The 25,968-nt window shown below is 48.8% G+C and overlaps 1 protein-coding gene across 1 annotated transcript in view; it reads left to right on the forward strand.

Annotated features, from left to right (window-relative positions):
• CYGB (cytoglobin) overlaps positions 1 to 22,207 on the forward strand; it is a 49,595-nt gene extending 27,388 nt beyond the window's left edge. Inside the window, exon 4 of the mRNA XM_039501505.1 lies at positions 22,148 to 22,207. Within this exon, the coding sequence (XP_039357439.1) occupies positions 22,148 to 22,181 (34 nt within the window). The 3' untranslated portion in view covers positions 22,182 to 22,207. The remainder of the gene's footprint in view (positions 1 to 22,147) is intronic.
• Positions 22,208 to 25,968: the final 3,761 nt, after the last annotated feature.

The raw sequence follows: 25,968 nt of genomic DNA on the forward strand, positions 1-25,968 counted from the left end.
GGAAAAAAAGCGTTGCTTCTTAGAGCACACATTTGCCCTCAGAGTGAACCTGGGATCCTCCATATAAAGTGCCTGATAAAAATCACTGCATGTAAGACACTGATTCCGTCCCCGTCAGTATCATGAGCACCTGATAAATCCCCATGTTCATTTATAACAAATGACTCTCGCCAGCATCCCCCTCTGGGAGATTTGCACAGTTTAGCACAGCGGTTCTCAAACTTTAGCAGCCTGAGGACCCCCATTTTGATTTTAAAATTTTCATGGACCCTCAAGCTCCCCGCTCAGCCCTAGGCCCTGCCCCCACTCCACCCCTTCCACCAAGACCTCCCCACCTCACCTCTTCCTGCCTCAACCCTGCCCCTCCTCTTCCCCACCTCTTTCCGCCCCCTCCCCCACGTGCACCCCATCCCCACTCCTCCCCCTCCCTCCCAGAGCCTCCTGCACACCGCTGAACAGCTGTTCTACAGCATGCAGGAGGCACTGGGAGGGAGGGGGAGGAGTTGATCTGGCCATGACTCACGGAACCCCTGGAGTACCCTCACGGACCCTCAGGGCTCCAGCGACCCCAGCTTGAGAAACTCTGGTCTAGCAGCAGGAGCTCCTTCTGCGGCCTTGGGCAAGTCCCTTACCTTCTCTGCCTCAGTTTCCCCATTTGTCAAAAGGGATAGTAATACCCCCCCACCCCAATGCACAGGGGGTGTTGCAGGGATTAATCAGTGCATGTCTGCAAAGCACTCTGGAAATGAAAAGCCAAGCTGCTCAAATAACTCCACAGAAGCTTGGCATGTTTTTCATCCAATAATTATTTACAAGTGGACTTCTCCATGATGCATCCAGCTCGAGTGGTAAGTGCTACTGCTCAAAGCAAGGAGCATGGCTCTTTTTCTCAGAGGCTCCCACCTGCAGCAGGCTACCCACAAACCTCAGATGTAGTCTCCACCTGGGAAGAGACCTGCTCTTATTCTGCTCGGCATCCGTGTCTCCAGTTATATTCCTCCCAGACATTTTCTGAGGAGCCGTCAATGGTCAGTTCCTTGGGGGTGAGGCTGGGACTCTCCCCTGCTCATGCACACAAGAGGACCAAAAGCATGGAGTTGAGCTAAGTGTGCTGTTTGTAGCATGAGTGTCCCTCCTACCACCCCCGCAGTAGCTGCCTCTTGCCAGCCGGTCCTAAGACAGTGGCTGTTCTCACTAGGGCAACTCTGTCATATGGTCTGTGCTGGCAGCGAGCCCAGGAGCTTTCACCATGGGCTAAATCGATAGTTACAGCAGGGATGGATTTGGCCCCATGCAGCCTCTATATCAGGGGACTGCAGTGAGCCACTTTGGAGCCAAATGACAGTTTTCAGTAGTAACTAAAGTGATGTCACTTCCCCAAAACTGCACCAGCTTGTGGATTAACTTTCCTCTCTCCTCCTTCCACCTCCCCTCATTTTGTCACTCCTCCAGCTCCTCCATTTGCCCCCTCCCTCTGCCTCTTTCTCCCTCTCCTCTCCTTGTATGACTTACAGGATAAGAAACATAGTTGGGCCCATAAGAGATATTACCTCACCCACCTTGTCTCTCTAATATCCTGGGCCTGACATGGCTACAACAACAATACCGCATACAAAGTACCACAGAGTCTGCTACCACCTGGGACTTTCCTTGAAAATGCCCTACCAGTTACGCGGTGCTCACCAAGCACAGTACCTAGTACTGCCTTTGTAAATAGCCTGCTGCTACCTAGTACTTCTGTTGTAACTACCCTGCCCTTGGATGGTACTTACTCCATAAATATTCTGCCTTGTTTGTCCCGTGCAGACCAGCTAGTAGACAAGCGAGTCAGATAGCAAGAGTCCTATTTAGACTGGAAGCTCTTTGGGGCAGGGACTGCATCTTCTCCTGTGTCCTGTACAGGACTGAGTACTGTTGAGGCTTACTTCACAATATGGAGTAATAAAGAGCTGCTGGTGCATGGTATAGGCCGTGAAACTAAATGAAGAAGTTTGACCAAACAGGCATTTATCTTCCTCTCACCGTTTTCCACCGACCAAGAACAGAATAATTCTGCTGTGAGTTAAATCCTTCCCCGTGCGCATCGGCGGTGGCCGGATCCCTCTCTGCGAGAGTTGAGCACAAGTCTCTTCGCCTCTCACAGGGAGGAGCGGGGTGGAAAGGAGCAAGATGTTTTGTACGTGGGTCCTTGTTGATTGCATTTCTCTGTAACCTTCCCCACAGGTCTGAAACTCCTTGGGAGACGGAGGGCTGGGGAGGGGTGTCACATATGGAGGAAGCAGGTGGCCACACTTCCCTATCGCACACAGTTCTCTGAACTGCTCGGCTGGACTTCGGTCCTTCCAAGTTCTGAGCCCTCTAGCCCCAATCCGGCAAAGCACTTGAGCACCTGATTCACTTTCAGCACGAGAGGGCCTGATCCAGACGTCAGCTGGCCTGGAGCGCTCAGCATCTTGCAGGATCGAGCCCTTGGTGCCGCTCTTCTTTCTCAGCATCCCGCAGCTATGAAATGGCAACATTCCAGTAAGATTCACAGCTGAGCTGATCAGCCATTAAATCCTTCTTAGGCTCTGGGGCAGGGCCCTGTCTTCTCGTACTCTAACAAACACCACCCCCTTGTTGTGTTACTCCCAATCACCACCACCCCCTTGTTGTGTTACTCCCAATCACCACCACCCCGTGACAGTCCTGTGCAGCAGCTCTGCTAGCAGTGACATTCAAACCCCATCCCCTTCTGCCAGAAGGAAGCGATCTCTCCGCGCAGAGCACTCCCTTTGCCCGGGGCCTACCAGCCTTTCCTACTCTCTCTCATCCCCCCTTTGCCCTTCCTCCCCATGTACCTTTCTTCTCTTCTGGCTAATGGGCTAATTAGCTCTTTAGCGCCCTGTGGCTCAGACTGATCTAGTAACTAGCCCCAGCTTCCCTGAACCAGACCCTTCTCCGGGGAAACTGATTGGGCGTACAGTGGTTCAGCTGCCGGCTCTCAGCACTGTCAGACCTGCGTGATCCCGGTGCCGTAACGTTCTAGGTACTATGGCTTGGATTTAGTCACAGGTTATGCTGAGGGTTGGTAGCAGCCTATAGAGATGTCCTGGGACTGACACATCAAACCCATGGCTCCACTTGCTGAATGTTTCCCCCTGGCATTTCGAGCCAGTGTTTTCATCACGTTCAGTTTCTGAAGAGTGCAAGTGAAAATTGTGGGGAATAGAAAGAGGGTCTCTGCAGATTTTTAGAGTTACCCCAAACCCAAGTTCATTTCCTTTCCTTGTCTAAGGGAGAGGGGGAATTTCTTATGCATGGGGAGAATGGTAGCAAAAAATTCTAATTCCAGATTTTGAGAATTGCCAATAAAAAACCATTCTCTTATTGCCCACAGACAGGCCTCTTTCAGCCTTCTCTCTCACTCGCGAAGAACCTGCACTGTCTCCTTGTGCCAACCTGAGACTAACCCAGAGTGCTTTAAAATGTATATAAATGTAGTGCTGGTGGAAGGTACTGGACAGACAGTCCTGGAGACTGACGTCCTCTGCTGTATTTATCTATTGCAAAAGGACAACATAGGCAGCGGCAATGCGAACTTCCCTGCACTGTGCTACCAGTGCACCACCTCAACCTTCTTGAGCGGAGAGGCCAGTTCAGTCTCCATCCACTTTCAGGACCTAGTCTCTCTGCTGAGAACATCAGTTTAAGAGTTTAAGGCCAGAAGGGAGCATTAGATCATCTAGTCCGACCTCCGGTATATCACAGGCCGCTACATTTCCCCCAGTTACGCCTGGACTGAACCCAATAACTTGTGTTTGGCTAAAGCATCTCTCTCAGAAAGGCAGCCAGTGTTAGTCTGAAAACATCAAGAGCTGGCGAATCCCCCACTCCTCTTGGGAGTCAAGATGGCTCAGGGTATTCTAGGACTTGGAGCCCTTTACCTCGAAGTCAATGGTTGAAATCCTCACCAGCTTGGTGGAGACAGAGAGAATTTTTTAAAGGCACAAAGGGCATTTCAGTGCCCAATCCTCATTAAAAGTCAGTGGGAACCAGGCACCTATTTCCTATTGTCAACTTTGAAAATCTCCCCCAGAATTATTATCCTCTGATTGTTAGACAATGGCCTCTGTGGAATAGCTCAGTCTCAGCCCAGACTCTAGCAGACAGGCGTCCATGATGTCACAATAACCACCACTGGTCTATCTTACCCCCAACTGGCAGAAGAGAAACTCAGGAGCAGGGGTCTGAGCCTGCTTAGGATCTGCGCTGCTCGCCGTGCCGTGCACAGGGGAGAGAGAACAGCTTTCTAGCTTCAGACATGACATGACTTAAGGGCAGCGAGAGGCCAATATTTTATACATGTAAAAAAATCCAAGCGGTTTGAAGAGAATGAAGCAGAATGAGGGCGTTTGTTCCAAGACTGAATGAGAGGCAAGCCTGTGATAAATACATTAACTCTCCCCGGGAATGATTTCTCCCCCGGTGGCAAGCAGCCAGACATTCCTGATTTCACTCACTAGCAGCCAGATTGATTTATTCTTTGAAATAGCTCGAAGGAATTTTTTTCAGTGCATGAAATGCTCTGGTCTCTCTTTATTGGCTGACCTGGGGCCAGGTTAGGTCATGTCTGTAGATATAGCGCCGCAGCTGGACCGATACGGCTGCGCTGCTGCAGCACATGTCTGGTGAAACGCTCTGGGCTGATGGGAGAGTGCTTTCTCGTCAGCATAAAAAAAACCCACCTCCACGAGTGGCATAAGCTACATCGGTGGGAGAAGCTCTCCCACCAACATAACACTGCGCACACGAACGCTTGTGTTGGTGTCACGTATGTCGCTCAGGGGGGTGGAATATTCACACCAGTGAGCGACACAAGTTTTGCCAGCGTAGGTGCAGTGTAGACACAGCCTTAGTAAGAAGCCCAAAAAGCAACACGTGCACATTGCAGTCTTCCCAACCAAACACAGTATCAGCAGCCTCTGCGTTTGCACAACTCAGGAGACCTTGAGTGTAAGAGGGGCAGGGCTGCGAATGAGCCTCTCCACAGGGTTTTCATTGGGCACCTTCATGGGCATCCCTGCCTCTCTTGGCACTAATGGGGGTAAAGATTTTAAATAGGATTCTCTACCTTGTTCACTATCCAGATGTGGGGCCCATTCAAGGTCACCCCACTCTGAGCCTACCAGATAGGAAATGGATCCTGCCACGGCTGAGTGCCTTGCCACTGAATTCTATTAAACAGAGCTGGTTGCTTTCTCCTTCCACTCTTTTCACCTACAATCACCTTTCTCCCTCCCTGCTGCCTGAAAGGAATGTGAGCCGACACAGCGTCCAGACGCAGAGACCAGCCCCGGGCCAGGGCCCAGTTAAAACAAGATAGAGATGGAAACGTTATGAAAAAGTGTCTTTACCCTCCCCCGCTTTTTTTGACCGCTGGATTTTAGCCACGGTTTGGGCTTATAGAGACCATAGATCATTGCATCAGCCCCCAACTGGACTCTGCAGACTGGTGTGAACTAGCATTTGTGACACATTATAAATCACCTGGCCTCTTTACCCAGCCATTACTGTAGCACCCAATCATCCCCACTCTCCGGGATTAGCCTCATTTTGCCACATATGGCTCTGCTCGCTGGCTGCAGCACCTATGGGGAACACCCAGCACAGGGCTCTTCAGACCTTTCAGGAAAGGTAGAGATTTAACAACCAGGAATACAAATTCATCCAGGAAAGGAACAAAGGCTACTTTTACAATCAAATAGCTAGAAGGCCACCAAATCTGATCCATTCCAAAGCGTTGGGGAAGTTAGAGCCAGATCTCAAACTCTATATTGGACCATGTCAGGTCATTGGGTCGGAAGCCCCAGGCGTGGGATGCTCTGGATTAATATCCCCTCTGGAGCTGAACTTTGTGACTCAAACCCATGCCTAGAATGAACACAGCCCCGTGACTCATTTCGCTTGGTGCGTCTCTCATGGACAGCACAGAGCTGCAACCATTCTGCTTTGCAGCTCTTTCCTCCACAGCACACAGGCAGAACGGATACGTTAAGAGATACCCTTCCAGACAGTATGTGTCTAACCATTAATGACCCTAGCAGAGGGTATTTCCTGGGGATAAATGACCAGTTGGATAGAAATGACCATCTGACCTGCCTACCCGTCTTTCCAGGTACTTGTCTGATCTCTGTCACTGGACTATCTGAACCTCAGATGGTGATAAATCCCCAGTGCTGAGGCTGTTATAAGATTAAAGGGGTTTAAACAAAACAAAAAAAAAGCCGACAGGAACATGGATTTATAATTAGAGACAATGCAGGGTCGCTTGGACCGGAATGGGCTTGTTTTAAAGAATCAGTACCTTGTATGTACAGCCAATCAGATTGTGCACAAACATCCCAACAGCTAACATCCGAAAGTCTATTCAGCTGCTAGCCACTTGTATGAACTTCAGGGACATGTTCCACCTGTCAGCTAAGTTTGTAGCTGGGTCATTTCATAGTTAGGCCCATATTAATTACAAATGGGAAAAGAGCTGTTAATTCATTGAGGTTATTCCCCGGCAAGGGCCAGGATAGGCATCTAACAGAGGGGATTTCAGATGTCTTCTACCTAGCCCCCAGGAGCGTAGTGTGGGTTCATTCATTCATTTTTGCAAAGCCCTTTGTGATCCTTGCCTGGAAGGTGTTCGAGAAGCCGAATCCGCTATCAATTAGTTCGTGTTATCCAAGTGCTGTGTAGACAGTGGACCAGATCCTCAGGTGGTGTAAATCAGCATAGCTTCACATACTCCTATGGGGCAATGCTGATTTACAGCTGGCCCATTATGTGCTAGGCATTGTTACAGTCTGTGAGTAAGGTGAGTGAGTAAATACGCATTCTCAATCATTGTCTCCATGAGGGAATTACTTTCCCCCATCAGACCTTTTCTCTCCATAAAACATAATGGACCAAATTCCCCCTTGGTGTAATTGGGTGCAACTCCACTGACTTTAATACAGTCAGGGTCACTTACTCCAAGGCTAGATTTGGGGCTAGGACTTTGGTCCTGACACAACTGCCATTGAAATCAACAGAAAGCCTGGTCAGTGGGAGTGAGATTAGCTATGAAAGGCCTGAAGGATTGTGAGTGTGGAGGTTTTTTAATTCATTGCAAAAGTCTGGCATGGAAGATGGACACAGGCCACAAGGTTCAAGCGCCCACTCAGGCTGGGGGCCTCGGTTTCTTGGTGCCCAACGAGAGACACTCAGGGCTGATTTTCAAAAGTGCTGAGCACCTGCAACTCCAGCCAAAGTCAAGTTAGGCCTTAGTGTGTTTCGAGCTGCCCCCAAGGAAACTGTGGCACCCAGAATTAGTGGACACTCAAAAATGTTGGTATTTTGTGTCCCAAGCGGATTGGCTGTAGAGTTTTGGAACTCAGAGCGGCAATCACACTAGAAAGACAAAGCACAACTTAGTGCATTTTTAAGATAAATTTTTCTAAATACCATCCAGCTGTGCACAGCTGCTGTCCCTGAAGGATCCACCCAATAAGCCAAATCGCAGGCCAGTCAAATACATGCAAACAAAAACATGTTTATTTTTACCAGCTCTGTAGGAAGTAGAATGAATGGGGCCGTGCCAGAGAATAGACACAGATAAAGTCAACACCCCCTCTCCTCCCCCGAAACAGAACAAGGCTTGCTTAGATCAGGGAAATCTCAGCAGAGAAGAGACAAAACCAAGCTGAACATTGGAAGGGAAATAATTCCTGAACAAGACAGGAATGAGAAATGCTGTGAGGGAGAGCAGAAGGGAAGAACTGGTCTTGGCTCTGAGCATGGTTTTCTCTTGCATGCACAAACATACACACACACACACAGCTGCTGCATGTTCCAGACAGCTCTGTTTCATATCCCAAATGGTCTCTTCTCACAACCATCCAAAATTTTGAAATGGAGATTCTCAGAAACTGGACTTCATTTATCTCCGGCTCCATCTTCCCCTGCCCAGTGGCTGTGCAGTACATTGCCTCTTGGCTTGTCTACAAGCCGCCTGTTACAGAGGCATGTTCCAAAGCAAATGTCCACTGAATATACTTTGGTTTGAATTAATGATGAAGTTGCCTAAGCCCACATAGGCCCGGATTCTGCTACCTCTACTTATGACAAAGACTATCTCACTCAGATTAGTCCATAGAAATCCAGGAGGCTACTTGCCCAGTAAGGTACTATTCATTGTAAGGGTAGCCAATTCGGGATCTTACGGCCTGCTCCAAACCGCACAGAAGTCAACAGAAAGGATCCCATTGAACTTGGGGTCAGGTCTACTTTGCATTTCTCTGCTGTGCCCCATCTGAGTCTTCCTGTCCCTTCACAGCAGGGCCATATCTACCAGACCCAGGACACTACCTGTTCTTCTGGTATACCAGGTCTCTGGAGTCCTTCCCCTCCCCTCAAAGCCTCACCACTACCCTTCTCTGCTCCACTAATATTGCTTCACTAAATACTCTTTAGTTCAACTTTAAAATCGCTGATTGGCACGACAAGCTGTACCAGGGGAGCAGAGGATTCCTGCCTTGGCTGGGCATATAGGGAAGAAGCAGCTGAGTCCCAGAGGGGAAGGGCGTGTGCGCTTTTCCCTTGGCTGGGGGAGGTAGGGAACCTTTAACCCTTTCCAGGTGGCTCCCTCGCTTTCTCACAGTGGCCAAGGGTAAAAGAAAGAAAAACACAGGGTATCAAGCATGTGCCCAGCACATCGTTCACATTAAATTTTGGGTTATATCCCCGTGTGTCCATTTGTCATATCTATCCATTTCTGGTTCAATGGTGGGCTGTTCCATAGTGCAATGCCGTCTCAGCTGTCCCTTACATCTCAGCGATAGTTTTCTGCCCCACTTTTCAGTGGAAAGGCTTCGATAATTCTTTGAAGAACAGTTTTCCTCATCTCCCTTCCTATTTAGTCTCATCTCTCCTCTCATGTCGGTTGCACAGCTGTTACTCCCTGTGCTTGCACTTCTGCCTTGGGCCTTCCGGTTCCCACCTCTAGCACAGCCCGGGTTCTGTATTTGGTCAGAGTCTACCACAGTTTGGCATGTTTTGCTGCCGGGGGATAGTCTTTCAGGATGAAGGCTCTGTACAGGGGGTGCAGCAGTGTAGGCGGTTACTCTTTATAACCCGTTCTCCCCAGTGGCTCCTGCTCTTGTGGAGTGGTTTGAGATTTGGACACTGTTCTAGGGTGGATGAGGTTCAGGCTCCTCTGAACTGACTTTGGCACATTGAAAGTTTTTTCTTAGGACTCTGCCGTGCATGTAACCTTGACTCCGTGGAGTGAGCATACCCTGACTAACAATACTTAGCACATGAGTGACACTGGTAGAGAGGGTGGCTGAGCAGTCTAACCCTCAGGTTTGGAACAGCTACCCTGCCTTGAAGAGAACTCCCTACCATGTGCACTGCTCAAGGTACACACACCAGCCACCTGTTCCAGGGGGGGGCTGTGTCCGTGATGGCCCTGTATATCCTAGCTCAAGATAGGCAGTTCATGCTCCTTTTATCATCTCAAAACTGCCTCTGCCCCTCCTGCTGCACTGTACAAGCCCTGGCAATGGCCTTCAGTTCTTCTCCTTCATGAATCAGTGTTGTTACCAGAAAACTGAGCCGCCAGCCTCATCCCTCATTCTGTGGCTATTGAGGAAAGAAGCTAGAGGAGCAGAGAATCCTTAACAGGGATGGGTTCTGCAGCGTGAGAGCAATGATCAAACACAGATAGCCCGCCTATGGATGCCATGTGTATTTGGTTGTAGCCTATATACATATTTTTTAATAGCTACAGAGGAGTTTCTGTATGAAAGCTAAATAGAATACCCTGCATGCGAACTTCAGCATTTACACATGCTTGTGGGAGAGCACAGAGATATAGGAATATGTAGTACCTGTGTAGCAGAAATATAAACACAAACATTGTGGTGACATTTTTAAACCTGCCGAAGCAATTTGGGTGCAAACAAGGGAGCAACCAGTGCCCACTGTAAAGGTGGTATCTCGCACAGGAAGTCCTGTCCACTCTGAATGGAGCCAATACCACCCATCCCTTTTGCACAGGCTGCCAAAGAACCTTCAGAGTGAGTCTAGCTCACGTCAGTACAAACTGTGGACCTGGACATAAAAGGTTTTGCAGCCTATGGCCTATCCCAGGATGAATGAAATTAGGTGCCGGGGGGCGGGGGGAGAAAATGCAGCATAGGAAGTGGACAAGGCAAAGGTCCCATCTACCCTGTCTCCCCACCCTATGAGATTTGCTTTTGAAAACACACACACACACACACACACACACACTTCAGAGCCAGCTAAGACCAGAACACCAAATCCCTTAGGGATCTTACAAAAATCTCAGCCCTACTCTACAGGCTATACTCAAAGTCCAAAGCCTGCAGCTTACAATAGCAATATGGTCGCAGACTGTTACAGTAGAATCCTGCTGTAGTTTGGTTTTGTTATTTTTGATAAAGGAGATCTTAGTTTCATTTAAATCTACGGTGGAGTTCCCATCGACTCAAATGGGACCTGAATTTGCCCTCCAGAGCATGTCCTCCCTACTCATTGCTGTAGTGAAGTTGTGCTGTTGTGTTGGTATCAGTGCAGGGATTGCCATGGTCAACACAGGCGATGTCAGAAAAAGGTTGGATGCTCAGAAGAGAGAGTGCAAAAAAGAAAAAAAAAATCTTGAACCAACTTTCAAAAGAAAGCGTGGGATAAATAAGCGTGGGTCTGAAATATTTAACGAACTGTAACAATACTGTTTTTCATAGCTAAAGTTGTCTGTTAGTATGTCCTTATCCGGTCCCACAGTGACCCGCACTTGTGAATCAATTTGGTCAGACGTAATTCTGTGTCTTCAGTGTTAAGAATACTATAATGGGTACTGTTCATGTATGTGTTATCAGAGCTCATGTGCTTTTTTTCTACATGCTGTTTAGTGTACTATGGATGTAATTTTTCTTTTTGTAGGTTTTTAGTATGTTTGTAACAGGACAAAATTGTGTAAACAAACTGAACTTGTATCTTCCATCGATAAACCAGTCAAATCCATTATCTGCAGTCTCCTCCTGGTTTCTTTCATACCGGTGATAAATATAAGGTGGCTGCTAGATTTAAGGAGTCTTGGTCTAAATTTACCTAGCACAGCTGCCCTATTGTGCTCCTCTCCAATCCTCAACCCTGCTAGTTCAGAATATAATACCGCAAGGCTCAGCCGCTCCTTCAGGTATCTTCATCCCTTGGCACCTTGTCCAGCTCCCATTGAAATAAACAGAAGTCTTTAGTTCACGTCAATGGGAACTGAACCGGTCCCTTACAGCAGCGGCTCTCAACCTTTTGGACGACTGTACCTCTTCAGGCGTCTGATTTCACTTGCATACCCCAAGTGTCTCCTTGCTTAAAAACTACTTGCTTACAAAATCAGATATACAAAATACCAAAATCAGATATATATAATACCATTATAAAACAAATCACTGGGAATATAAATATTGTACTTACATTTCAGTGCATAGTCTATGGAGCAGTATAAACAACTTAGTGTCTGTATGAAATTTTAGTTTGTACTGACTTCGCTAGTGCTTTTTATGTAGCCTGTTGTAGAATTAGGCAAATAGCTAGATGAGTTGAGGTACCCCCTGGAAGACCTCTGCGTACCCTCATTGCTACCAGGAGAAAGACTAGCCCCAGACCACACGGCAAATCAGTGGCAGAAAAAGAATGAGAACCCAAGAGCTCCAGTATCTTAGGGCTTGTTTATGCTTGAAACACTACAGCAGGTAGACACACATGACAGCGATGGGAGGGGTTCGCCACCACTGTCTTTAATCCACCTCCCCAAGAGGTGGTAGCTAGGTTGATGCAAGAATTCTTCTGTCAACCTAGTGCTGTCTACACTAGAGCTTAGGTCAGTTTAACTACATCACTCAAGCAGGGCTGGACTTTTCCACTCCCCTGAGCAATGCAGCTGGGTCAACTTAATTTCTGAGTTTAGGCCTGGCCTTAGTCTGCCAGATCACACTTCCTTTCCAATGTCTGAAGCACACAAGCCCCGTCCCGAACAATAGTCTAGCAGAGTGACCAAATATGAGCCTTGGCTCAGTGTGGAGACTGGGCTAACCTGTTCATTCCTATAGGGGCTTCCTCCCAGACAGGGTTAGAGGCACCATGGGTGGGGTGGCAGCATGGTGGAAGCTTGCACTGTAGTTGCATCGGCTCCATAGACAAAGATCGATTCAGTCTGCGGGGCTGATGGACTGGCGCCAGCAGGACATTCACTAAAAGAAACTGTTGGGAAATTTGAAACAAAATGAAAGGCGCCAGGATCAATAGCAGCCTGGAAAGCTGTGGGGTTAACATGCAAAGAACCTGCCACTGCCCTACCCCAGGTTTACACTAAGATAACTTAATGGAGTTACACCAGTTTGCTGTTGTAAGAGTGGAGAACCAGGCCCAGTTCCCAAAGTCACTAACCTACTACACCACAAGAAGAGGGATAACAGGAAGGGTGGGGTAGGGAGGGACATTTAGGTGTTAGGGACATTAGGGACTGCTGAGTGGGAAGTTATTTTTTCCTAAAGGACCCCTTATAGTATCATGCTACAGCCATCCTTTTGTTCATTTCTAGAGCTAACATACAGGGCTCTCCCCAACACTCTCCTGCAAATAACGCCTGCCACCACTCAGCCTCCCACAAGTTACACACAGGCCCCTAATCTCCAGCCAGAGATAGAGGGCCCAAGCCAGGCACTCTACAATCATACCCTGAAACTAGACCGGTGCCCCTTCCTTTGCGAGCCAAACTGAGCTCTCCTTAATGAGATCTCCCCAGTGGCTAGGATAGGATCAACCTGCAGCCGCATTGTCCCCTCCCAGCTCAACCCTGCAGATGGGGCATGCTGTGGGTATAAGTGCAGGTTAAAGAGTGAAGAGCAGGAAAAGGAGCACAGGGGGATACTAGGCTGCCACATTATGGAGGTCTAGTAGCTGGAGTGGGGCCTAAATGCATAGCTGAATATCCTCCTTGCAGGCAAAAGCTTGGTGTACTTGAGTGCAAGTGAGGGAGAATGTAGGAGGCCTGGGATTTGCATCCCCGCCTTGGTGCAGAAGCAACACCAGGGATTTAACCTTTCTTGGGCCTACATAGCACCTCTGGCAAGCAACAGCTTTGCTCTCCCTGCCATGCATTGCGCAAGGACTGGGAGGGTCAATGCTGCTATGAAACTACTTGTTTAAGCAGATCATGGGACTCTGTTGCCCTGGGCATAATCTGCCCAAGGGCAATTTGAATGCAGTAAAGTGACCTCAGCGGCCATGGTGGCGTTTGAGAGCCTGTAAAAGAGAAAGGGCAAAGACGTCTCCTCTGCAGCCACAGTGCAGAACCTGTCTCTCGCCAGGCTGGTGATGCAACCGTTCCTCCTGCCTGTGCCTGCGTGGAGAGATTAGGCCACATGCAGCTCAGCTCAGAGCCGCCAGAGCTACTTCCAAGTTCCATGCTTAATAGCCGCCTCAGAGTTTGGTGCAGAAAGGGAGGCAGGCTACCTTGCAGACTGTCAGTGAACTTCAGCTCCCTGCCTGGGTCCTGGTGCCTCCCCCCATCACGGATTCAAGAAAGACTATTGTGAAAAAGTGAAGAGAGGAAACTATACAGAGAGGAGAACAACAACGGGAACACAAGAGGGAAACATTTGCAAATGGAATGAGATTAAAAAAAAAAAAGACTGAGAAATAAGACAGAAAAAGATTTGGACCAGAGAGACCTTTCCCCCGACTGTAAAATGGGGAGAACGATCGCATTTGTTATTGTTTTATCACAGTCGCACCTGGAGGCCCTAGTGTGCCAGGCCCTGTGCAAACATGCAGGAAAAAATGGCCCTAAAGAGCGTCTGTGTAGCCCCTCATTTGGAAAGCACTTGGGATGAAAAGCCCGACAGAGGCATTATTATTATTACTGGAACAGGCAAGCAACAATCTTTTTGAAAGTACTTGCGAGAGCTTGGAGTGGAGCTCTCCACTTCCAGCAGAGAAGTGCTCACTGCTGAGTCTTCAGACTAGGGCCCAATGGCTGGCAGCTCGGCCTCACCAGAGCTCATCAGCAGGGGGTTTGCACATCCCCTAGTGCTGCACAGCAACGCCTGTTTAGTTTGAGTGAATTTTCATGAACATATGTGCCATTCTCCAGGCCTACCCCTGACTTCCATGGTTAGTGGTTACAATCAACCACCTATTTCTTGCAAAATAAAATCATATAGAGGCGATTTCTTGGTGTTCTCTGTGTGAAGGTGGCTCCTGACTTAATGGGCTATTCCAAAGAGTGGGGGGAAGGATGGCCTACTGGGCAGAGTGCTAGCCTGGTACTTTAGACCTGGGGTCAGCTCCCTGCTCCACTACACGCTTCCTTGGGCAAGTCATTGAGTCTCTCTGCGGCTTGGGAGATAGATAACTATTCCGGATCTGTTGTCACTGGAAAATGGGCCCTCTGCATCATTGCTCAGAGAAGTCACCTAGCTGGAAGAATGGGCATGGGTTTGTAGTGAGCTATGACCAATATTGTGGACAGCTTGCACATTTCTCATTCCCACCACACTCTGTGGTTAGCCCACTGAGGCTATATCTAAACTCCAAAGAAAAATGCACAGTACCGAGGTTCAGAGCCAGGGTCAGCTGGCTTGGGCTGGGGGGCTAAGGAGAACAGTGTGGGCATTCTCATGTGAGCTGGATTGCAGGCACGGAGACTTTCCTCTCGTCGGGCATCGGAACCTGAGCTCCAGCCCAAGCAGGAACATCTACGCTGCTACTTTTAGCTCCGCAGCCTGAGCCAACTGCCCCAGGTGCTGAAATGCAGGTTTTCTTTGCAGTCTAGACTTAACCGGAGACCCTTCCATTAGAACCCAGTGTCTTCTCTGCTCTAATGAGGAAGGACAATGCCAAGAGGAGGGATTCTGCTGCCATAAGTGAATGGAAATAAGGCATTTTTTTAAACAGTGCGTAATTAACCATTAGAACAATTTACTAAGGGTCATGGTGGATTCTCCATCCCAGACCATTTAAAAAGCAAGATTGGATTTTTTTTTCCCTAAAACGCCTGTTCTAGGAATTATTGGGGGGAAGTTCTCTGGCCTGTGTTATACAGGAGATCAGACTTGATGATCACGATGGTCCCTTCTGGCCTTAGAATCCATAAATTTCAGCGACTTCTACCTGGCTTCTGTTTCCTCCTTCTCTGTCCTTTTATTTCTGTATTTTTCCAGCTCTCTCTCTCTCTCCTCTCCACTATCATTTCCCTCTAAGGTCTTTATACTGCCACCCATCACTGCAGTACCTGAGCTCCTGCCATGGCCCCCCTCCTTTTGTCTTTTCCCTTCTACCACTGCTTCGATCCTTTTCCTTCCAGCAGCACACAAGGACAGAGAGATGGACCAGTAACATCTGGTCCTTCCATTGGGACCCCTGGCAATGCCCTCAACTACTACTAATTTAGTGCTGAGCCCTGCACAAGACAAAGACAGATGCTTCCCAAAGGAGGTTACAATCTAAGGCCCCAGCTCAGGAAAGCCACCCGTTCAGGGAGCATGGATCTGAGCTGTGGTTTAAGAAGTGCTATCAGACTGATTCCAAGGCATGGCTATTGCATTCAGCCTTCTAGGCCTGATTCTGAGCCCTCATACACTGGTGCAAGTTAGGAGTCGCTCTGAAAACACTGGAATTGACACCAGTGTCAAACCAGCACCTGGGAGATCACAGCCAGGCCATCCGGTGCCTTAAAACACTATGGCCAAGATTTAAAAAACTAAGTGTCTAAAGTTAGGCTCCACAGTCCACAATGAATTGCTTAAATAAGATGCCCAATTTTCAACAATGCTATTGACTGCAGGGGGGAGGAGGGGAGGGCAGGGGCGGGGAGATGCTAGGAGCTCTTCTGAAAGTCAGGCCACGTGTTAGCTTCCAACATATGAACTTGGAGCCTAAATCTTAGCCTTAGGCTATGCATGCCGGCAACAACCATCTGATAGTGTAGCAGGGACAGACACTAATTGGACCATTCTTTTAGACTAATATTTAAGCATGGAAAAGTGCTTGGCACATTGCAGAATGGAAGGAACTGACCAAAGCTCCTGATGTGACGTTCTCATCGTGTGCCTGCAACAGGGGTCTTGGGGCAAACATCTTCCAATCATCAATGAGTGCCAGGAGTTTCAAGCCCCCCATTATATTACAGTAGCACCTGGAGGTCTCAATAGAAGTTGTCAGCCCATTATGCTAGATGCTGCACAGATACAGTGAGAGACTGTCTCTGCCCCAAAGAGCCTGCAATTCAAAAAGAGAAACAGAGGCTCAGAGAGGTGAAGAGATTTGGCCAAGGTCATCCAGCAAGTCAGTAGCAGAGCTAGGAATAGACCCCAGATGGCTTAACTCCCAGTCTACCCCTTAGCCATTGGATCACATATTTGCAAGAGGTGGGATTTTTAAATGCTCTTAAGTCAGGAACACGAGTCCTACTGACTTGAAAGATTTTTGAAAATCTCACTGGTTAGAGTTCACAACTTCTTTTCCTCGTCCAATTTACACCCAGGCTTTCTCCCAGGCTGATTCAAGTCACCCCCTATAACCACAATGGGGCAGAGCCTCAGCTGGCATAAGTGATCATAGATCCAGCAATAGAGCTGTGACAGTTTACAGCCTGCTGAGAATCTGTACCTGTGCCCCATGTTTTTTTCATGGGAGGGACTCGCTCTGTATTAAAGGTGCAGGGACACCCCTTCCCCCCCACCTCCCTTGCAGTCTACCCAGTATAAGTGGGTGCCAACATGGGATGGACACATTATGCTAAGCTGAAATAGTAGTGTCTGTTCATGATACTTTGGGGCGGGGGGAGAAATCAACTCTTTTCTCGTGTCTTTCACCCTCCCTGTCAGCTGGTCCATTTTTAAAACCATCTCCCCCTATAGAAGGGTGGGCTCACCACCCCATGGCACAGCTCATGGCTGGGCATGGTGTAGCAGCTCTTTCCTTTCTAGCAACCTCTGGTCCTGCAGCTGTATGCCCAGCTCTCGAGCCAGGTCACAGCCAGTCCCATTCTTCCCAAAGTAACAAAGTCCAACAAACAAGAGTCCAAAGTCCTTGTGTCAGGTCTTCAGCACTCAACTCTGAGCCCCAGGGTCCCTACACCCTTTTGTCCAGGGTTTTCAGTCCTCCACCTCCCCATTTCAGGGGCCTCATACCACCTTCCCCAGCGGCTGGTGGGGAACCCAGGTCCTCCCACCATACTGGGTTCACCAGACTCCTTGCGGTTTCCTCGCCAGACTTCTTCCCCCATTCACTTTTCTCAGGCCTTCTCTGTAGCCCCTTTCCATGCTCCTCTAGTGAGCTATGCCTCCCAGGGCTTCCCCCCAGTTCCTGCCCTGGGCCATGTTCCCCATCCATCACAACCCTCTTGTCAGGGCAAGCCAGCCTACTACCTAGGCCCTGGCAAGTCCTATCCCTCTCACAGTCCAAGGTCCTGCTCTTGGCTGCGCCGCTTCTCCCCCTTTACCTCACAGCCCCACACAAGCCATCTGCCCTGCAGGGTACATCAGCCCTAGCTAGCTCTACCAAAGCCTTCCCTACACTAGCTCTTATATCACCTTCCTGTTCCCCTGCTCTCTACCACCAACTGAGGGACTAGCAAGTTCTTCCTTCTCCTCCCGCTCCTTCCTTTATGAAGGCCTACTCCCTTCCCGGCTGGGTCTGATCACCAATTATGCCTAACACCCTGGACCAGATGCCATCTGGCTTAATTGGGCTCTGGCTCCTGCTAACGCCTGGCTAACGAGGGTGGGGTTTGTACACCCCATCACATTCCCCTTCATTGGATTTTTTTCTCCTTCCCTCCCACTCAATAAACCCAGAGTCAATTATTTAAACCTAGGATGCTCCACAGGGTTTGACACCAGCTGGGTTCCCCCAGCCCAAAGCGTAGCATGATGGTGTATCTGATAACCCATAGCTCACAAACAGGTACAGGTGGGTGGCTAGAATGAGGTGGCTCCAAACTTCTGCCTAAACTGTTCACCCACCTCTCACAGATTTGCCTGGCCTCCTTGTCCTATTAAAGTTATCATTAAGGTGACTTTTTTTTTTTTTTTAGCTCTTAGGGCTCTCAGCCGCACTGCCCTGAAAGGAAGCTGTAATATGACCCAAGGCAGCCTCTGGAGACAGGATAAATATATCACACCATGCTCAGACACTCAGCAAGTCATCTCCCACCCGGAGCAGCTTTCACTTCCAGAACTCAAGGGAGAACTTTTGACTCCCTCCTGCCCCAAAGGAGAACATGAATGGAAAAGTCCAGTTTAACGAATGGTTAAGACAAAGCCCTGGGCAGCTCCGCACCGATCCTCAACCCCTGCAGCTGTCCCAGTGCAAATTCCTCACCCCAGTCTGCCATTGCGCCAGAATAGTTATCCAGCCAGTAACATGCCACTGCCCATCTTAGGGTGACCAGATGCCCCGATGTTATAGGGACAGTCCTGATTTTGGGGTCTTTTTCTTATATAGGTTCCTATTACCCCCCTTCCCCGTTTTTCACACTCGCTGTCTGGTCACCTGACATCCAGTCCTACACCCTGGTCATTGTGAATCAGAGCTGGTCCAGGCAAATCTAGCCCTCTCTGCAGTGTCCTTTATTTGGGATCCCGGCAAAGACCAAGAATCACTGTGCAAATTTCTTCTTCCCTCCACCCCAGTTGGTGAATGGAAGATCATTTGAAACAGCTAACATGCCAGCCAATACAAATGTGGAGAGAATCAATATTTCATTATTAATGCAACATGGATAGATAAATCCTGCAACCTCAGAGGAACTCTAGCCCCTTTTCTTCATCTCCTCCTTTATTTGCATTGGGCCAGGCCCCCCATGGTGCTAGGCGCTGTACAACACAGAACAAAAAGACAGCCCCAGCCCCAAAGAGCATACTTGCCTGATCTCTAGCCCCCATCTTTAGTGGCATCGTGCAGTGTTTTGGATGCTGATTAAATTCTACTACACTTTACGGCCCAGGGCCCTGATCCTCAAAGGTATTTAGGTGCCTAAGTCCCAGTGATTTCAGATGCCGAGCTGGCGTAAACTGAGACAAGTCAATCGATTTCATTGGAGCGGCACTGACTCGCCCCAGCTAGGATCTGGTCCTGTTTTCCCCCTCGGAGTTTTGCTAAAAAGAAAAGGAAAGAAAAGGAAAGAAAAAGAAACCCTCCTAGCAATGATACTAGCCAGGAGTCCATCTCTTCCTTTCCCATTCCCTGTCTCCTCTTCATCCGCGCTGGGTGATATGGTTTATCTGAGCAGCACTTAATGTAAACTCTGTCAGTCCAGACTAAGATTAATTCTCTGGAGTTTGGCAGCAAAGAGATTAAATAACAAGGGGAGGAAAATACACATCTGAAATTGAAAAATTCTTCAGGGCTAATTTACAACCAGGTTCCTCTTTTCCTCCCACACTTTCAAATGCTAACACAGGAGAGGGGAGGAAAGGCAGGGAAGGAAAGGGGTCGGGGGGGGACTCTCTTTTGGTTGTACCCCCAGTGACATGGGAAAACAGGATAATGACCAGAATTTACACAGCACCAGGCTGCTGGTTTCACAGGCGAGATGAAGGGTGGAAAATTCCACTTCTCCCCTATGCACAAACCCTGTCAATGGTCCCACGGGGGCCATGGAGTCTCTCACTATAATACATTCACCAGCTTGGAGCTCTCAGCTTGGCTTGAAGGATTGGAGTCCCCACCCCCAATTTATAGAAATATTCAGATTGCACCGTCTGGTTGGTAATAAATCCATCAGGCCCACTTGCCCCCAGTAAAGGAATTTATAACGCACTAAGGAACATATGGTCCATCTAATGGCTCGATTGGCCGGCTCCCCTGGCCTTGTCGTTTTGAATAGACAATGCTCTGCGCAGCCTGGGAGTTCAGTGTTACTCCCACTGGCACGGGTGTAAATCTGGACTGGCTCTGCTGCCGTCAGTGGAGTTACTCCAGATCTGTACTGATAAAATGCCAAGCAGAATCCAGCCCCCTGTCCATAACCGTGAACGGTTCCATTGGGCCGTCACAGAGGCCGGCTGGAGGGATACAGAGAGGGGAGAGTATTGGCTTTATTTAGGGTACAGATTGGGCCAAAACGTAAACGCCACATCTGAGCACCCTCCGACTTTGAGCAATTGGGAATCCAGATAGAGATGCCACCTCTGAGAGACTGAAAAAAATAGCCACTGCCTCCCCCGCCTCTCTACCACCAGCCTGACCCTCCTCTTCTGCTCCCAGGCGCCTCCCCCCCCCGCAACCAGCCTGACCCTCCTCCTCCCCTCCCAGGAGCCCCCCCCCACCAGCCTGACCCTCCTCTTCCCCTCCCAGGCGCCCCCGCAACCAGCCTGACCCTCCCCTTCCCCTCCCATGCCCCCCAACCAGCCTGACCCTCCTCTTCTGCTCCCAGGTGCCCCTGCAACCAGCCTGACCCTCCTCTTCTCCTCCCGGGCGCTCCCCTCCCATCCCCGCAACCAGCCTGACCCTCCTCTTCTGCTCCCAGGCGCCCCCCCCCAGCAACCAGCCTGACCCTCCTCTTCCCCTCCCATGCCCCCACAAGCCTGACCCTCCTCGTCCCCTCCCAGGTGCCCCCCCGCAACCAGCCTGACCCCCCTCTTCTGCTCCCAGGTGCCCCCACCCCGCAACCAGCCTGACCCTCCTCTTCCTCCCAGGCAGCCCCTGCAACCAGCCTGACCCTCCTCTTCTGCTCCCAGGCACCCCCTGCAACCAGCCTGACCCTCCTCTTCCTCCCAGGCGCCCCCACCAGCCTGACCCTCCTCTTCTGCTCCCAGGCACCCCCCTGCAACCAGCCTGACCCTCCTCTTCTCCTCCCAGGCGCCCCCAACCAGCCTGACCCTCCTCTTCCCTCCCAGGCCCCCACAACCAGCCTGACCCTCCTCTTCGCCTCCCATGCCCCCACCAGCCTGACCCTCCTCTTCTCCTCCCAGGCGCCCCCGCAACCAGCCTGACCCTCCTCTTCCCCTCCCGGGCGCCCCCCCACCATGAGAGTCAGGCTGCTGAACCCCTGCACCATTCCCTCCCCAACCCCAGTCCCCACTCTGCCCCCTCCCCACTGGTGAGCTTCGGGTCCATCTTACTTTCCAGTGCCATGAGGAGCAGGAGTCTCAAGCCCCATCCTGGCATGCTGAGGGCCCGGCACATGGAGCAGCACCCGGGTGCCATGCCAGCAGCTCTCCCAGGGGCCCGGGGACCTGTGCGCTGTAGCGGAAGCAGCCACTGGCGCCCCTGTACAGGCACACAGCAGTTGTTGCTAGTTGCAGCTTGCCAGGGTATTTTCACCAGTGCGAAGTGAAGAAAACCCCAGCACACTGCAACCGGCAACAGGAGAAAAACCAGCCAGGCTGGTTTAAAACCACCCAGTTGGCCCAATCCTAGGCCCAATCCTGGTTGGTGGCCCCTGAGATTGGGGGCCCTGTGCAAGTGCTCATCCAGGCTGGACCCAGAGTCAGGATTCCTGACTCTGCCACTGACTAACTGCAGGACCCCGAGCAAGTCCTTTGTGGCCACATTTTCCAGAGCAGCCGCTGCCTTTGAGTGCTTCCATGTACGGCTGCCGAAGTTGGACTTCAGAAAATGTTGGTCCCAGGGGGGCTGTATTGTGCTCTGTCTAGCAGGAGGCAACCAAAGGCCCCGGATCCGAACATGCCCAGGCTTTGGGAAGTCCAGAACCGGGTCCAGATTTTGCAGCTATTATAATGGGTCAAATCAAAACTCTGAGGAAAATCTAGATCTAAACGGTGCAGGTCAGGACCATCTCTACCTAAGAGCCCACCCAGAGAGTGGGAGCTGGGATGAGCCACCTTGAACCAACTCTTGCCAAGCACAGGGTTAGCTACGGGATGGACACTGACCACATGTTGGAGCAGTGCACTCTAGCAGTCCCCCAGCAGCAGGATCATCCTTGCAAGCAGAAGAGAAGTTGAGCTGGTTAGTGCTTTTCTGCTCCCCCATGGAGACTGATCTTCAGGACAGAAGATTTAGCCCTTACACTGAGAGGGAGGGGAATTACTAACAATATTTAAGGGGGAAATGAACAAGCAAGACGCCTACTCTGTTTTTTCAGGAGCCCCCCGGTGGCAGCAGCAGCAGCAAAGTGACAGAGCCTCCACTGCCAACCTGAAACACTGCTGTCCATGAAGAGCAGCTTGCATTGAACCATAACAGTGCCCAAGAGAACTGCATCTGTCTCATTTAAAGTGATTATTCAGTATATGTATATTAGAACGCGGGAGAACGTCAGGGGATTCCTATAACCAGACCAATAATGTTGTACACATGCAACAGCAGTTCCCTGACTACAGACAGTCAATTTCAAATCACTTGTGCTGCAACTGGGAAAAAATAGCTTCCATTTCCTGATATGACCATTAGCAGAATGAGATCATCTGAGTGTCGTGAGACCTTCTATAGTTCCTGAGAATTAAGATGCCATCTGCCCTGCAGCGTGCATTGCGTTGAATAAACACTGAGTTCTTTTCAAAAGAAATTCCAGCCTTGAAGAATGGAAAAGACCTTCAGATTTCAGAGCTCCTATCCTACAAATATTTACACAGATAAGTAACTTTACACCCATACATACTTACATACAAAAAGTTATTCGTGACCATCAGAGTTTTCAGGATCAAGACTGTATATGCATGATCCATTCTAGCAGCATCCACATGATATAGCTGATCACAGCAAATCTGGCCTAGAACTCAAATCTTAATGGTGGACCTAATTCTGACCTTACTTAATCAATTTCCAAGTCGATTTCTTTTATTTACACCGGATTAGCATAAAGCAGAGTCAGACCCAGATTTTACATCATTTTCATGTTGTAATTCTTTTCCTTATTATTAGGATTGGAAGGATTTGACTTTTATCTCTAGTGGAACTCAAAAAGAAATTTTGATGTTTATTTCTAAAGCTTTTTCAAATGATTGACTAAAATGTTTGCATTAGTGGGAAATAAAGAAAAAAATGTACTAGTTATTAAAAAAATTAATGACTTAGAAGCTGAGATTCAAAACAGATTCAGAAATAAAATCATGATCATATTCCATGATATTAATGTACTTATATTTTATTTTTAAGCAGAGTAGAATAGTGATTATTTTTAATGAACACAAACACTTATTAGCCTTTAAGCACTATTTTAAAATAATTAACTTTCCTTTTTTTGTAAATTTTAGTTAGTAACTATACTTATTCACTCTCTTCTTCTTCTGTTTATTTATTTATTGGTAGAAGGAAAGATTGACTCTATACAAAGAACAGCCATAAACTTTCAGGCTAAATTGCTTTTATTTTAGATTAAGGGAAACAAAAGAAGAAAGAACAAAAGTCAAGTTTCCCTGGGAGAGCACAGCGAGTACTTCTCTATAACAATCTGTACTAAAGTCTGAGAACGAAATGGCTGTTGTCTCTGCCTGCAGGCTGAGTTCTTAGATATTGTAAGATGCAGGACACAAAACAATGAAACATAGGCTACTTCTACACTAGGGGAGTAATTCCCAGCTCACATACACACATTTGCACTAGCTCTCAGCAGTGTAGCTGCAGTAGTCCTGGTTGCGGCAGCGGCAGCATGGGCTAGTCGCCCTGAATACAAACCCACACATATCCATGGGTAAGTACTGGGGGCAACTAATCCACGCTGCCGTTTGCACTCCTGTGGCTTCACTACAATTTTAAGCATGCTCACTCGATAAGAGCTAGTGCGAGTATGTTGGCTTGTGCTGGGAATCACACCCTGAGCTCTAAGTGTAGACATCACCATTGTTTAGGGTGACCAGACAGCAAGTGTGAAAAATTGGGATGGGGTGGGGGATAATAGGCACCTATATAACACTAAGCCCCTATTATAAAATAGGGACATCTGGTCACCCTACCATCGTTCCATAGCTACCAGCACCACACCATTCACTCAGCCAAACCTAATCCTTCCAACCCTGTTCTAACCTGCATAATCCACAACTTGTCTGTCATTTGACTTGTCTCTCAAGTATCATGCACAACTATGGGGTTGTATAAATAATAAAGCCATAAATATTATTGTAATGTAACAGAATATTTTATAACAAAGGTGATTTTGGAATGTGTGTGATGCCTCATTTTGGGTATCATTCTCCTAATGAAAACACCCTCATCTTCACTGTCCTACATACCGGTGACCCCAACTGTACTTTTCCTCCCCTGTATGATCAGTGTTTGCACCCAGTACACTGTCTTGCAGTTTTAGTTCATCTTTATACATTTGTTCCTTGTTATAAAGTGTCGCAGCCTTGTGTTTGTTAGCGTTCAATACAGCATAGACAATGCCAAGCATTTAAAAATCAGGAGTCTGACCCCCCCCAAAAATCACCAGAGTGGCAAAAAGTCACGAGATTTTAAAAAATAATAAATGCTGGGTTTTTTTATTTGCATTCTGGCGTATGAGATTTCATTTTGGTTTGGGGTTTGTTTGAATTTTTTTAACTTTTAAGGTCCCCCTTTCAAGATTTCTTTGCAGCAGTGAGGGCTAGAAAGTTACTTTTTAAAAAATAAAAGCCCGTAACAACATGACTCCAGCTGCTGGGATTTTACAAAAAACACCTTATCTCACAAGATTCACAATGAACCACGCGAGCTGACACCACTTGGAATGCCCAGGAACCACTATCACCCAGAGGGGGGATGGGGAGGAACGTACAAGCAGGGCTTAACTCAGGCCAGATCCTTTGACTGGCAGTCCAGGCCTGGCAGTCGGAGGGGACCCAGTACGCTGCTGGGTTGGTAAGAAATCAAAGGCCAGATTGTGGCCTTCACACACAAAAAACACTGAAGTCCAGGAGTCCATTGAGGGGCTGGGGTGGGGGAAAGCAATGCATTTTGGAAGCATATGGGGAGGGAGATCAAGGAATCCAGGAAGGGGAAAAACTAAGATTTGGCAGATCTAGGTCCCATTTTGTATTAAACACCTTTTAACAGGGTGCTCTGCCTCTTAAAGTGCTGGGTGGGTGGGCGGATGGACGGCGGGGCGGGGAGTTGGGCTCTGACAGCCCTGTGCAATTATCAGACCCAGCTGGGAAGGGGTCAGTCAGGTGTTATCTAGAAAAGGGCTGAGAAAGCCCAGTTGGATGGGAGTTGCAGAAGGGAGGGTTGTGTGGAGTAGATGGATGGGTTGGTCTGGGGAATAGCTTTGTTTTGTGTTACTTTTGATTTAATTAGTAACCTGGGCCCTGAGAAAAGGACATGAAAGAGCCTTTGGGCCTGATGTCGGCCCTTCCTGGGCTAGGGAGAGGGCCAGCAGCCTATGCCCAAATTGGTAGGTAAAAACATCCCCTCCCCCCCTTGATCCTGATTTGGGGTTACAAACTGCCCTGTTCTGTTGTCCTCACTGAGATTAAGAATCTAGCCTGATCTCTGCCATTTGAGCATGGGGCCCCTTCAAAACCAAAGGGATTCTCATTAGCTCCCAGCAGTACAGCATCTATGACACACAGCTGTGAGACCATCACATAGAGGGCAGTGTCACATGGACACATTAGCCAGTTCATGCAGAGCAGAACACTCTGGATGGAATGTATTTTGTGATGGGCCAGCTGCTCTGAGACAGCTGTTCCTATCAGTGAGAAAATGACTGGCAAGTCACCTTTAAGAGGGTGAGAGCTGATGGTGATAAATATCACCTATTACAATAGGCTGGCACCTAAGCCATAGCCTAGACCAGGTAAAAGAATATTGCAAAGGGTAGAAGCTGGTAATTCTGTGCTGTTTCTAATCAGCCCATACTAATTGCTATTCCTGATGTGCTGGGCGAAGGGGGAAATGCCTTGATTCTTCTGTGCTGATGTGACACCACTGCAAAGTGCCAGAAATGTAATTAATCCTCTGTTGACCCAGCTGGGTTTTGCTGCTGCC

The sequence above is a fragment of the Mauremys reevesii genome, linkage group 15 (genome assembly GCF_016161935.1).
Source record: "Mauremys reevesii isolate NIE-2019 linkage group 15, ASM1616193v1, whole genome shotgun sequence".
In the NCBI taxonomy this organism is placed as follows: Eukaryota; Metazoa; Chordata; order Testudines; family Geoemydidae; genus Mauremys; species Mauremys reevesii.